This window comes from Cibotium barometz, chromosome 7 (assembly GCF_041138505.1).
Source record: "Cibotium barometz isolate CiBa-2024 chromosome 7, ASM4113850v1, whole genome shotgun sequence".
Classification (NCBI taxonomy): domain Eukaryota; kingdom Viridiplantae; phylum Streptophyta; class Polypodiopsida; order Cyatheales; family Cibotiaceae; genus Cibotium; species Cibotium barometz.
In genome coordinates, this window is record NC_141052.1 from 6,099,850 (window position 1) to 6,113,010 (window position 13,161).

Consider the following 13,161-nt stretch of genomic DNA (forward strand, 5'->3'; position numbering starts at 1 on the left):
TCCAAAGCTAGCAGTGAATGGTCATCCTCTATGCCAACCTCCTTGTCAAGCCTTGAAGCCTGGGCAATAAGGGAAATGGCATAGTCCTCCCTCAAATTGAACATACACTCTATATCATGGAGGAAAACATAATCTTTACCACCAATCAAGACACCTGGAAGCATGGGCACTGCATAGTTGCTGCTCTGAACATCAAAGTCTTCAACTGGCTGTGCTGCCCTAAGAGTCTCAGTCCTTAGTTGAACAAGGTCAAGAGCAGCCACTTGCAGCCCCTCATCCTCGAGGTTGATATCTTCTTCCTGCTCTGCTATATCTGTTGCCATAGGAATATTCTCTTTTACCTCTGCCACAGATATATCTTCTTCTTCAGTCTCCTGCCCTTGCTCTTCTAGAGATTGCTGTTGAAAGACAATGTACATAAGGAATGCCATGTTTTCCTCAAGCACTCTACACTTTCTGGTGTGCAAGTTACAACTGAATTTATATTCCTCAGGCAGGCTGTCAAACCTTCTATTCACATGATACCTCAGCTTCTCAATGGAGACAATATGATTTAAATGCACAAAAACCTTTTCACCTTCCACAATCCTTCCTGCCTCTGTCAGTTGTTTGAAGGTATCCCAATGGTCTGAAAGGAAATCTCTGTGATGGTCCAAAAGAGAGCTCATAGTGAACTCCCTGTTGAAAATACTGTGGTATATGTGGAAGTTCCTTTGAGCCTTGCACTTGTGAAGAAAGTCAAATAGGAGCAAATCTGGAGATTTGTCCTCTTCTGGTTCCCTTTGTTTTGAAAGGGAAGACTCACCTTTCTGCTCTAGTCTCTTGCTTTTGCCTGAAGCAAAATTTATATAACATGAATTCTATATGCTCACATATGCAATCAGATAAAGTATAGGATATCACCAAACAAAACTCTTCATCAGCACACATGAATCACCTGGTGATTGCTGTGGTCTGAGTATAGCAGCAGAGAAGTCCAACTTCCTCTTGAAAGGAGGGGCCTGAGGATCAACTGTTCCAAAGCAGAAACATTTCTCATCATCAAGAAAGACATCTCCATGGACATAGAAAGCAAAACAATGAGCAAACAGTAAAAACCAAAAGAGACACAAGACTTTGCAACAAAACGCGATGCAGACCCATTTGAAAAATGTAAAGTGCTCTCCTCACATTTTGTTGCAAATTCTGAATTTCTACTGACATCCATTTCCAATCAAATGTTAGGGATATCTCACAATGTTCAGGACAGTAAATGATGCAAGGAGGAATTCCCCAGTGCAAAAGAGATTAAAAGAAGGAGAAAAAATAAAAACCAGAACAAATATCAGAATTTGCTGCAAAACACGATTTGGAGCATTTGGAAAACATAAACCTGTCTAATTGCATTTTGTTGCAAAATTCTAAATCCTACTCATATCCATCTCTAATCAAATCCTAGGGTGATCTGCCAGATTTCTAGGCACTGAGATTTAAGAATTCTACAGATGGAAGAAATATATGTCAGAAAACATTGGAAATGGTATAGATCTCTGACCTTTCTTTTCCTCTTCCATACTGATGGAATAGCCCTGGAGATTGTCCTGCTCTCTTCCAAAACTGAGCTGTAGCACTGGTAACCTGGAGATCTGGTAATGGTAGTAGTCTTCAGACAGGTTGCAGAGTGGATGGAGTGTGTTGGGTAGAAAGTGGTCAAAGTGGGAGAGAAGAGGATGATGGGAGGGTGCTGGCAGGGATGGAATACGGGGAGGGAAAAGTGTTAATGGATCTAATTATGAAATCATGATTGGCACAAGTTCCAAGGCAAAAAGTGACCCACAAATTTCAAATCCCAAAAGATTTGGTGGGACCCACACGTGTTAAAAAACGACTATATCTCACACGTGTGGTATTAATAACTCCATTATTTATATTTTGTAATAATCTACTCTCCTAACTCAGTTCTCTTGCATCTCTACCTCCCTACTCCACACCATCATCATCCAGACCAGCAGCAGCAGAGGTTCACACCCAGCACAGGATACTCATCATCAGCACAGAACACTTGCAGATAGCTTCCAGGTTAGTAAGAAAATCTTTTTCCTCTCCTTCTTGTTTAATAGTATATTAGGGTAAGGAATTGATTGATGTGATGTAGGTTACATATTATGATAAATATTATATGCATTTTTTAGATTTTCTCCACTGCATGTAGAAGCAGGAAGACTTTTTATTTGGCCCTGTTGAATGAAGTTTGATCACTTCTTGATGTCCATAGGCTCAATCTATGTTGCACCAAGCTGCATACACACTGAAATGACTAAAGGCATGCTGAAGTATGTTGTCTCTAGAATTTGCAGCAAAACGCGAGGAGGGGATTTTAGAAATCTCAAAATAGTGCAAATCGCATTTTGTTGCAGATTTTAAAATGCTTCTTTATCCACCCATTTCAGGCCTGCATAGCTCTTCTATAAACACAATACATATTGTTTGTAGTTGGAAAGATAGAGAATTCATCATATGAATGCAAAAGCATGTTGTTTCAAGCATTTGCAGAAAAACGCGATTCTGAGCTGTTACAAATTTCAAATCTTCATAATCGCCTTTTGTTGCAAATTGTTCAATTTTGCTTCATCCAAGTTGTCATCACCTTCTTTAATCATTCTATGTTCTCCATGTTTCTTATCTTTTACTATTGCTTTGTATGGACCTTTTCAAAGTGATGGCAAGAACCAAGGCAACTGCAAGGAGGTCTGGCAAGGGGCCAGGGCTTGCAGCAGCAGCAGCTGGGGCTGATGTCAAGGAATCTAGTGTGCCTACAAAAGGAAGAGTTGCACATGGCAGGAAGGGGAAGCCAATGAGCATGCTACAGCAAAAGTCCAAGAGGTTAAAGCATTCTGCTGGTGTGCTAAAGGAGATCAGGAAACAGCAAAAAGCTATAGGCTTTGCAATCCCCAAGGCACCTTTTCAGAGGCTAGTGAGAGAAATCTGTGATAGCTGGCACCTTGGTTTCAGGTGGAATAGGACTGCCATTCTTTCCTTACAGGAAATGGCAGAGGATTACCTGGAGAAGTACTTTGAAGATGCAATGCTTGTAGCAGCCCATGCTCACAGGGTAACTCTGATGGCCAAGGACTTCAACACATTGTCCAGAGTGAGGTGGAGGTATGACAAGCTGGTCCATCCTGTGGAATGGCAGGACATTAAAATGAGAGACATATTATTAATTCCACCTACAAGGAAATTGAAGGCAGACAAGGTGAAGGTTGTTGAAGTGACCCACTCAATGAGCACCAGAGGGAAAGCTGCTTATGAGGAGTCACTGAAGCAGCAAATAGAGGAATCCAAGTCTGCTATAAATGTGGAGACTGTACAGATGGAGCTACAGATACAGAGAAGGTTGCAGGAGCTGGGCCCTAACATAGTTGTCCATATTGAAGATGATTTTTCAGAGAATAATTTTGACTTGACAAGAGCATGCTTGGCAGCATTGGCTCATAAGAATGAGTATTGCTCAGATACTATCATTCTTGCAATGCTCTAGTAAGTGTCTTTTATTTTACATTTGTTTGCAAAACAATCCTTATTGTACCTCCTCCCTTACACCTTACCTTAATTATTGTTTTGTCCAATGTAGCATGATGAGAAGCTGGCTGAACCATGCTGTACAGCATACAGTTTATATTATTGATCCTGCAATTTCCTTCAAGTTAAGAGATCCAAAGGAAACTCCCATGGATATTTCCAATTGGTTCAGACACTGTGATTTTGATCATGTTGATATTTTGCTACTTCCATACCATAACAAGTATGTGTGTGGCTGCTTCTTTTGGGATTTTCCTTCAAGATTGAGTACTCTTGTAGCCTTTGATTTCTTAATGCTTTTTTCCTTATGCAGTGACCACTGGAGCTTTGCTTCTATTGACATCCAGCAGAAGCAATGCTTTTTATTCAACTCTCTTAGAAACACACACAGAGAGGTTAAATTGTAAGTGGTTTGTGTGCTATTTTTAACTTTAAACTTCATTATTTGGATTTAATGCAAACTAACTGAATTATATGTATTGCAATTGTATTAGAAGACTTCTAGATGCATTGGATCAATGTCCTCCTAATGTCAATCTTTTGGATTCAATAGAGCCAATAGATTTAGAGGTAGAAAGTTGCTCCCTCTACTGATGTCTATTTCATGCTATGCCTTTGAACTTATTGAATAATTTTATTTTGTTCAGACATTAACAGTTTCTAACATATCTTTCTAACTATCCAGACACCACAACAAGATGATTCAAGTAGCTGTTGGCTGGAGAGTGCTGATTAGTGCCAAATATATACTTTCAAGCTATTTTGAGATAGGACAGCCAGAGCTTGTAAGAAAAAATAATTTTCATTTAGCTTCAAAAAATTTGATATTGGTACAAAGTGTTCTAAATCATCATATCTCATTGCAGATGAGAGAAGATAGCTTCAACTCGAGCTACGTGTATAGTTTCAGAGCTGATATAATTTGGAAGTTTTTGAAGTATGCCTTCCCCAAACCTATTGTACCAGCTACTGTCGAGTTAGGTGAGAGCTCTAAAGTCCGAGAAGGTGTCATACACCTTGATGACACAGATGATGCAGATGTGGTGCCACAAGAACAAGGACCTAGTGCTGATGAGGAGAAGCCACAAGAACAAGGACCTGTTGCTGCTGATGTTATTGAGGAAATGATGGAGCAACAGCAAACAGATGCTCCAAGGGTAGTAGAGGAGACAATGGAGCAGCACCAAGAGACTGTACACGATAAGATGGAGCAACAGAAAGTAGATTCTCCAAATAAAGATGATACGGTGAGGTTGGACCATGTAGAGCAGCCTCTAGATCAACCTGTAGATAAATAGAAAATTGTTGTCAAGAATATGTTCTACATATGTAATTAAACACTTCTGTACAAAATTTTACATTTCTGAATATAATACCTTTGTTTATGGAGTCTGTGTTATCTCAATTTTAAAATTTTCAATGTCTTTGCATTTTATTGATCTCTCTCTTCTTTTGAGCACCTGCAAAAAAGCAATATGAAACAATAGGGTAAAGTAAACTAATAGCAGTGCTTAATGAGACTAGGATAAGTCACATGGTATACCTTCTTATTGTTGTAGATAAATAAAAAGTCCTTTGAAATAGAACCTTCTGTCTCAAATAGAATGTCATTGCGCAATTGAGCTAGGGAGCAGCATTGTCTTAATGTGATATTGACTAGCACATCACCATTCTCAACAACATCAATATCAAGAAGTTTATTTTCTGCACCAAAAGAATCTTCATCTTGATCCATAGGGACTAGTTTTGTACCTAGCATTCGACTGCGCTTATAATAAAAAGAAAAAATGAAATTTTGTGATGCAACCATGTACTTCAGTTGCATAGAAGGTTGGACAACCTCACAAAACACTGAACTACATGTCTTCTTATCCCAACCTTTATCCAAAAATTGTGGCATGCATGCCAGACTTGTTGCTTTAACTGTGAACATTGTTTTTGAAACCTTCACTGGAAAGGTATTAAACAAGTCTACAAAAACTGTGAGAGGCATGCACAAAGAAATTTTTATTATCCTTGTGGCAATATTGGGCCTAAGAGCTTTCTGTACTTCTTTGAAAAGCTTGGCTCTGTATGCCTCTGTAACACTAAAATGTGGGAGAGGCCAATCCACTGAATTCCATGCTGGAAGGTCTTGTTTTCTTAACACACCATGTGTGTTTGCATTGTCCAGCAACTGATAAAAATGATCAGTAAAAAATATACCGGATTGAGCTAGCTCTGTTGCACATCGACCTTCGTATTGTTGTTCTCCTATCGATCCATGCAAAACATCTATAAATCCCAGAATACAATCGATGTTTTGCCATGTCTCATACGATGAAGGGTATAAATCTGAAATAAAATATCACAAGAATATCAATAAGCAAAGAAAGAAAGCTTTGTCTTAAAAATCCATGCACCTCATAAAGAACCAAACCACAATAGAAAAATATACAATTAGGCCTGTGTTGCGGAAGATCATTTGGATAGTCTCGCAAGACAAGTTCTTTATGCATGTACACATGCTGAATCAAAACTTCTTTCACCGATATCTTTCCTCTGGTGATTTTAAAATCTCGTACTCTTCCCTTCCATGATGCCAAGAAAATATTTTTTGTCTGGGGTCTCTTTCTTTTTCTAGGTTGCATGAGCACCCATGCTCCTTTCGAAACAGTAAACCTTTCCCAAGTTCCTTCCGTTTTGACTGTACTTGAATTGTCTACCGAAGAAATAGAAGAAGCAGGTCGACGGGGTAAGGATGTGTGGTATAATTCTGCCTTCATAGCATTATCATCCACAGAACGTCTTCCACAAGAACGACCATAGTTTTTATTCACCATGGATACCTTGTGAATCTGTAACCATAGCAAAGTAATGTAAACAAGATAACAAAGTGAAGTTTCAAGAAAGAGAAAGTAGGCAGACAGATAGTTGACAAGAAACATCTTACTCTAAGCCAAACTGGATCAAGGGAGCAGTTTTGGAAAAGAAGAGGTTACTGCACAATGAGGTAGTGGTGTAGAATGGTAGACCTTTCGAAGGAAAGGCAGCACAACAATTCAAAGTTCAAAGGGAGGTGGAAGCGGGAAGGCCCTTGTCAGAGAAAATGTCAGACTAGATTCTATCTTCATGTCCAAAGATCTTGTGAGAATAAAAAACCAATCTCCACATTAATGTAGCACGCTTGTACCTACATAAAATATTGTTTCTTTTATCTATTTTCTTTTATTTTTGTGAATTTCCAACGTTACGTTGGCCCTCTGTTCATTGGTTGAGAGCTTATTTTTCCAAACCGTAAAAGGCCCCAAAATGAGCTCCCTTTTTCCCTAATGCCATGTAGTTATATCGCTATACTAGCCTCATAGAAAAGTCCATAATCAACTGTGGACTTATTTGAGAATCCGTCTAGCCGCATCCAAGTGTGGCTTCCTAGGGGTCTACATAAACTGGCTCACAAGTCCAATAGCATAGCTCAAGTCTATCCTAGTAATGGTCATGTAGATCAAGCTACCCACTATGCTCATGTATATAGTGGGGTCCTCGAAAAGCTCACCTGTATCTGTGGAAAGCTTTGTGTTCTATTCCAATGGCAGTGAAATAGGCTTACAGCCTATCATACCATACTTGGACAACATGTCCAAGCTATATTGCCTCTATAACAATAACAAAATGCCATGATGTGATCTCACCACCTCTATGCCCAAAAAAATATCACAGCTCACCCAAATCCTTTATCTCAAATTTTTGCTTTAAAAGCCTCCTGACATCCTATATGTCAACATCACTATCACCAGTGATAATCAAGTCATCCACATAGATGACTAATAGCATGATCCCTCTATCTGTCTTTGAAAAATCTACATTGGATATCTAAAACCCAATGGTAACAAGATAATCCTCGATCTTGTTTAACCATGCTCTGAGTGCTTGCTTCAAGCCATACAAGGCTTTGCGTAACCTGCACACAAAATCTGGGTGCATCACTCTCATAACCTAGTGGCTACATCATGTAAACTTCTTCTTTGCAAATCACCCATGTAAGAAGGAATTCTTTACATCCATCTGATATAAAGACCAACCCTTTGCTACAGCCATAGCAATGACAGCTCTCACAGTTGCCATTCTTGCAATTGGGCTGAATGTCTCTTCATAGTCAATAAGTGTGTGCATAGCCTTTGGCCACCACCAATTGTGCCTTATACATGCTCACTTAACCACCATTAGCGTTATGGTTGACTTTATACACCCACTTACATCCAACCATTAGCATTATGGTTGACTTTATACACCCACTTACATCCAATTGCCTTCTTTTCCTTAGGAAAATGTGTGTGCATAGCCTTTGGCCACCACCAATTGTGCCTTATACATGCTCATTGAACCACCATTAGCATTATGGTTGACTTTATACATCCACTTACATCCAACCATTAGCATTATGGTTGACTTTATACACCCACTTACATCCAATTGCCTTCTTTTCCTTAGGAAAATACACTAACTCCCATGTTGCATTTGTATCCAATGCTTCTATCTCCTCATTCATGGCATCTTCCCATTTCTTATTTCCAAGTGCTTGCTCAAAATAAGTGGGCTCTAATTCCTATATTTCTTTAACCATGTAAGCATAATGATGGGTTATATATCCATCATATCTCAACGTGTTTCAATAGGGTACCTAGCCCTTGTAGACCTACTTACACCCCTAGATCACTGCCAAATGTCCTCATCAAAATAGCCCTCATTCTCCTTATACCAAGAGTAACCAAGATGCATTTGTCTGCCTTTAGATCCAATTTTGTTCTCATTTCATCAGGAACATGCACATATGCAATACACCCAAACACTTTCAAGTGAGACACATCCGGTCTTATGCATGTAAACTTATGTTCAAGTGTCATACCATGAACAGCTATAGTGGGTGTCCTGTTCATAATGTACATAGCAATTGCTACATCTTCTTCCCAAAAATAATGTAGCATATTCTTTTCATCCCTATCAAGGCACATGCCTCTTCTGTAATGTGTGTATTTTTTCTTTCTACAATACCATTTTGTTGCGGAGTGCACCTGCATGTAGATTATCTCTTGATTCCCTACTTCCTTAGTAAATCGCTAAACTCATTGGAGAAATATTCTCCCTCACCATCTAATCTCAACCATTTTGTTTGCATGCCTTTTTCCTTCTCGACCAAGGCTATAGATCTTTGAAAGTGATCAAACACCTCACTTTTCTCCTTCATGAAGTAAACCCACACTTTCCTAGTGTGGTCATCAATGAATGTGACATAATATCTGCAACCTGCTTACATAATATTTGACATGATTTTAATGTGGAAAAGCATGTTTGGCCTACTTACCAAGCTAGCATGCTTCACATACTTTGTGCATACCATCAACCTTAAACTTTAGCAAATATGGGCTTGCATAGACTTCAGTTGCTATACATTCACACATGACCAATGTGCTTGTGCCATATGTCAATATCTGTAATGACACATGTTCCATGTGCAAACATGGCTGCCTTTACATAAGACATGCTCACATCCAAAAAAAACATCTTGCCATTTTTACCAAATGACAATGATTTTTGAAGTCTTCCACAAAACATCCTTGAGGATTAAACCTCACTTGCAGACCCTGCTCAACCATCTGTGTCCAACAAAAACCAAGTTTTTTATAATATTTGGAACATGAAATGCATCTCAAGTACTTCATTTTGCCATTCTACATAGATAATGGCACTTTACCAACATGCGCAATGGGATGCGCAATATCATCACCTGTTTCTACATAACATGGTTTATTTTCTGCATATCTCTAAACCACTCAGCATGACTGGCTAGAGGCACACTAGAATCCACATACCATGTATCTTGAGATCCTAGCACATCTCCTATTATGGAATTGATCATGTACTACATCACAAAAACAGGTGCTCACTTCTATCACCTCCCTATTTACTAGATGATGCATAGTTACCTTGCTACAACTTTCCACTTTTAATGTCATTCTGCTTTTTATAGTAGTCCTTTACCATGTACCCTGGTTTGCCACAATAATAGCACTCTATGCTATTTGCATTTTGATTTCTTTGCCAGCCCACCTCGGCCTCTTTGGCTCCCCCTGCCTCTAGACTAGCCTCTTCCACCTGTGTATGATTGTTGTTGTGACTCATTGGACTATTGTCCAGAATTCTTATTTCCTTGTTGGCCACCACCTTGGCCTCGACCAATGACCGCTACCTTTGCCTCTACGTAAAGTAAAGTAAAAGGCATGTTCCAATGTGTTCTTGCTTTGTGAAGAAGAGGTCTCACCTAGTGACTTTTCCTCTATTATCAGCATAGACACCAAGTCCCGAAAGCTGGGAATATTCTCCCTGACTGCAATGGAGGTCTTGAATGGCTTGTACTCTTTGCCAAGCCCATTTAAATAGATACTCACCAAATCATCATCTTCCATCGATACATTTATGGACCCAAGGGATTCAACAATGCCCTTGATCTTTAAAGGATACTCATTGTTGATAGACATGCTTTTCTTTCCCATAGTATGCATTGATTTAGCTATGCAATTTCCTTATCTTTGTGTTGGTCTGGAAAATTTGCACCAGATTCTACCATGCAACTGCTAGAGTGTTGGCATCTTATATGTGTCATATCATCGTGTTTGTGACACTAATTGAAATCCAATACATGACTTTCCTTGCACCTTGATTCCAGTCCTTGAATTCCTTTATATCTGCTAAAGTGGCATTCTCTTCAGACAACTCAGGAGGCTCCTCATTGTCTCCTTCGACGTAGTCCCAAACTTCTTTACCCATAAATAATTGGTCATTCTGAACTTCCAGGCATGGAAGTTATTCTTGTTCAGCTTCTAAATGACAATTTGATTGATTCTATTAGACATGTTTTCTTGTAACAAATAATCAAAAAATTGCAATAGACAATTTATGTATGCAACGTGTAACATAGGAATATCTTCTATGACTACTACAGTGGTACTTCAACACAACCTATAGGTCACCAGATCTGACTAGAGTACATGTACATACACCCAATGTCAACAATACATAAGCAAACATTGTCTCTACTCCCAAAATACACTATTGCACTGCAATAACTAGATTTTGACCAGAGGTAGTTCTCAACCAGAACTTCCCAAAACTTTTGCGGGCCAGAATCACGTTTCGGGTGCATCTTGGTCTCCATTCTATTGACCAAAACTATGCCATAACTCTAGTACTCCAAAGTGGCTGTCACATAGCCTATCATCCACACTGGCGGCATATCAACCATAATCGCACCAACCATGCTAGTGACATAAGTGCAAAAGCTGTCACCCATGCAGGTCATCAAGTTTTGTCGTACTACTAGTTGAGCTCAACATCTCAACACATCCCACCTTTGTGGCCAATGTAGAATGTATTTTTGACATTATGGGACTGCATTACTCTAATCCATGGTAGGAGTAACACCACAAAGGCATGATGACTTGAGTTTCCTTTATGTAATCAATGGACCTAACCGAGTAAGAACACCCCAAGAGGAGGTAATAAATTAGTGGAAGCAAGAGTAGTACCTTGCGCTCACCCCACCACTTCATGAAATGATCTTACCCATACCATATCTATTATGGGTTGAAGTAGGCAAGTTTATAGGATTATTTCTAGGGCATGAGATACTTGACTAACTTACCTATAGTACCTATGCCCTTTTATAGCCAAGATGCATAAAGACCATTGCCTTCCCATCCAGCTGAAGGTTATGTTTTAGGATTTTATTCAACGATGAAAAGAGATTGTGAGCTTTTGGAAAACCTAGACTAGAAATGATTTTTAATCCTCCCTTGCAAGACTATGAGAGTTGTAGGTGAGAAAATAAATAAAAAATAAAAAAGAGAAGGAAAAAAACACATAAAAAAGACCAAGAAGATAACTATCACCATATAGGATCATCCTAGTAGGACTCTAGATTACTAGTGATGGTATCTTGAGACCGATGCCTTGTTTCTTATGGGGTAGGTCCGACCTTGTGTCGTGAAAAAACTAATAAAATAGAGGCTATGCTGTCATCGTATTGGGGAGATTCTTAAAAGTCCTTAGATACTCTTGGTGGAGGTATCTTGACCATTACCTTGGTCTTCGTGGGTTGGTGCCTTATCCCTTATATTCTATTTACTAAACCTAAAAAAAAGCATCTTCACACTTTGTGTCCACTAAATTCTATGTATCTTGAGACTGAACCATAACCATAGGCATATGACTAAGACTAGTTTAGGTATAAATATGTTATTACTAATTGCTAAGTTAAATTGGCCTTACCTTTGTAGCACAACTTGAAGTTTACTCAATCATAAAAAAATAACAAATAAATAAAAAATGCATGCAAAACCATGTTTCATCTTTTTGTTAGGAGCTCTTTACTGGTTGATTTGTTTTTCATGTTGGTATCAAAACGCTTGGCCTTTAACTATCATCATCTTCACCAACATATTTCAAGGACGAAATTTGCATCAAGAATGGGGGCATGTTTACCCTCATTATTAGACACCTCTCTAGTGTTGATGCCATCCCCATTGGTAGCCATCACTTCATTTGGCCATTGGCATTATAAATACTAATATTGTATATTTTACGTGTGTGATCGTTGCTTTTCTATAAAAGCCATCACTTCATTTGGCCATTGGCATTATAAATACTAATATTATATATTTTACGTGTGTGATCGTTGCTTTTCTATAAAAGGCATACCACTGGATTAATTATTAAGATTTCATGCTTAGATTAGGTGTTTGCACAAGCCTAGGTAACCTTGGATAGCTAGGGACCTATATTTTAAGTATGTGTGCCACGGTGTGAATGCTTGGGGCCAAGATAAGGGTCAATTTTTAATTCTCACCATTCATTCTCTTATGAAACTAATAGAGTGCTCTTCTTCTCCATTCTCTTGCTTCTTGCTTAATCCAATTAGATTTGTTATATGCTCATTGTGTATGTGTGAGAGATATTGCGTGAGAGGAGGGTCGAGCATCCACTGGAGTAGTGCAGTGGGTGATGGAGCGGAGCTCTCAGGTGCATAGATAGAGCCACAAGAATCCCAGCAACCAGCATTCAACGAGGTGAGTGACACACCCTTGTTTGCAATTTATGTGTTAAGCCATGGTAAATTGGCATCTCTATGCTCCTAAGTATAATTGGGAAAATCCCCATGACATTTGGTTGTTCCCTGCCCCTTTCTCGTGACATAATAAGGGTCCTCAATAACTTAACTTGGACATATGTCTAGAGATTGCTACAAAAAGTAGAATGATCTTCATAGTAGAGTGCAACATGGTAACTGTATGTCCTTCATCTAGAAATGAAGGACATACAGTTCATTTGTTTGACCTCAAGCATGTGATGGGCACTATGATGTCACGTAAAGAGAGTGATGAAACATGGTATATGGATTCAGGTGCATCAAACCGCATGACATGTCATGGTGGAGAGTTTTTTAATAACATGATGCCTACACAAACTCAGATATATGCTGCTATAGGTGATGATACGCATCATCCTATTACACATGTTGGTAGTGTACCTTTGAGGATGCATGATGGCAGAGTGAAAACCATGTCT

General features: G+C 39.0%; 1 protein-coding gene across 1 annotated transcript; it reads right to left on the reverse strand.

Moving 5' to 3' along the window:
- Positions 1-4,764: 4,764 nt before the first annotated feature.
- LOC147636626 (uncharacterized) lies at positions 4,765-6,395 on the reverse strand. Its single transcript, XM_086799819.1, has 4 exons — positions 5,999-6,395; positions 5,105-5,895; positions 4,938-5,021; positions 4,765-4,845 (listed from the first exon to the last, which is right to left on the reverse strand). The coding sequence occupies exons 1-3, from the start codon at positions 6,381-6,383 to the stop codon at positions 4,944-4,946; spliced, it is 1,254 nt and encodes a 417-aa protein (XP_086655945.1). The 5' UTR covers positions 6,384-6,395; the 3' UTR covers positions 4,765-4,845; positions 4,938-4,943.
- Positions 6,396-13,161: the final 6,766 nt, after the last annotated feature.

Bases quoted from the DNA above. Each gene is read 5' to 3' on its own strand.
- LOC147636626 (XM_086799819.1), bottom strand. From the start codon at position 6,383: ATGGTGAATAAAAACTATGGTCGTTCTTGTGGAAGACGTTCTGTGGAT. The intron at 5,896-5,998 runs GTATATTTTTCT...ATTTTATTTCAG, and splicing joins TCCGCAACACAGGCCTAATT to ATTTATACCCTTCATCGTAT. The intron at 5,022-5,104 runs GTATACCATGTG...GCTTTTTTGCAG, and splicing joins TTATCTACAACAATAAGAAG to GTGCTCAAAAGAAGAGAGAG.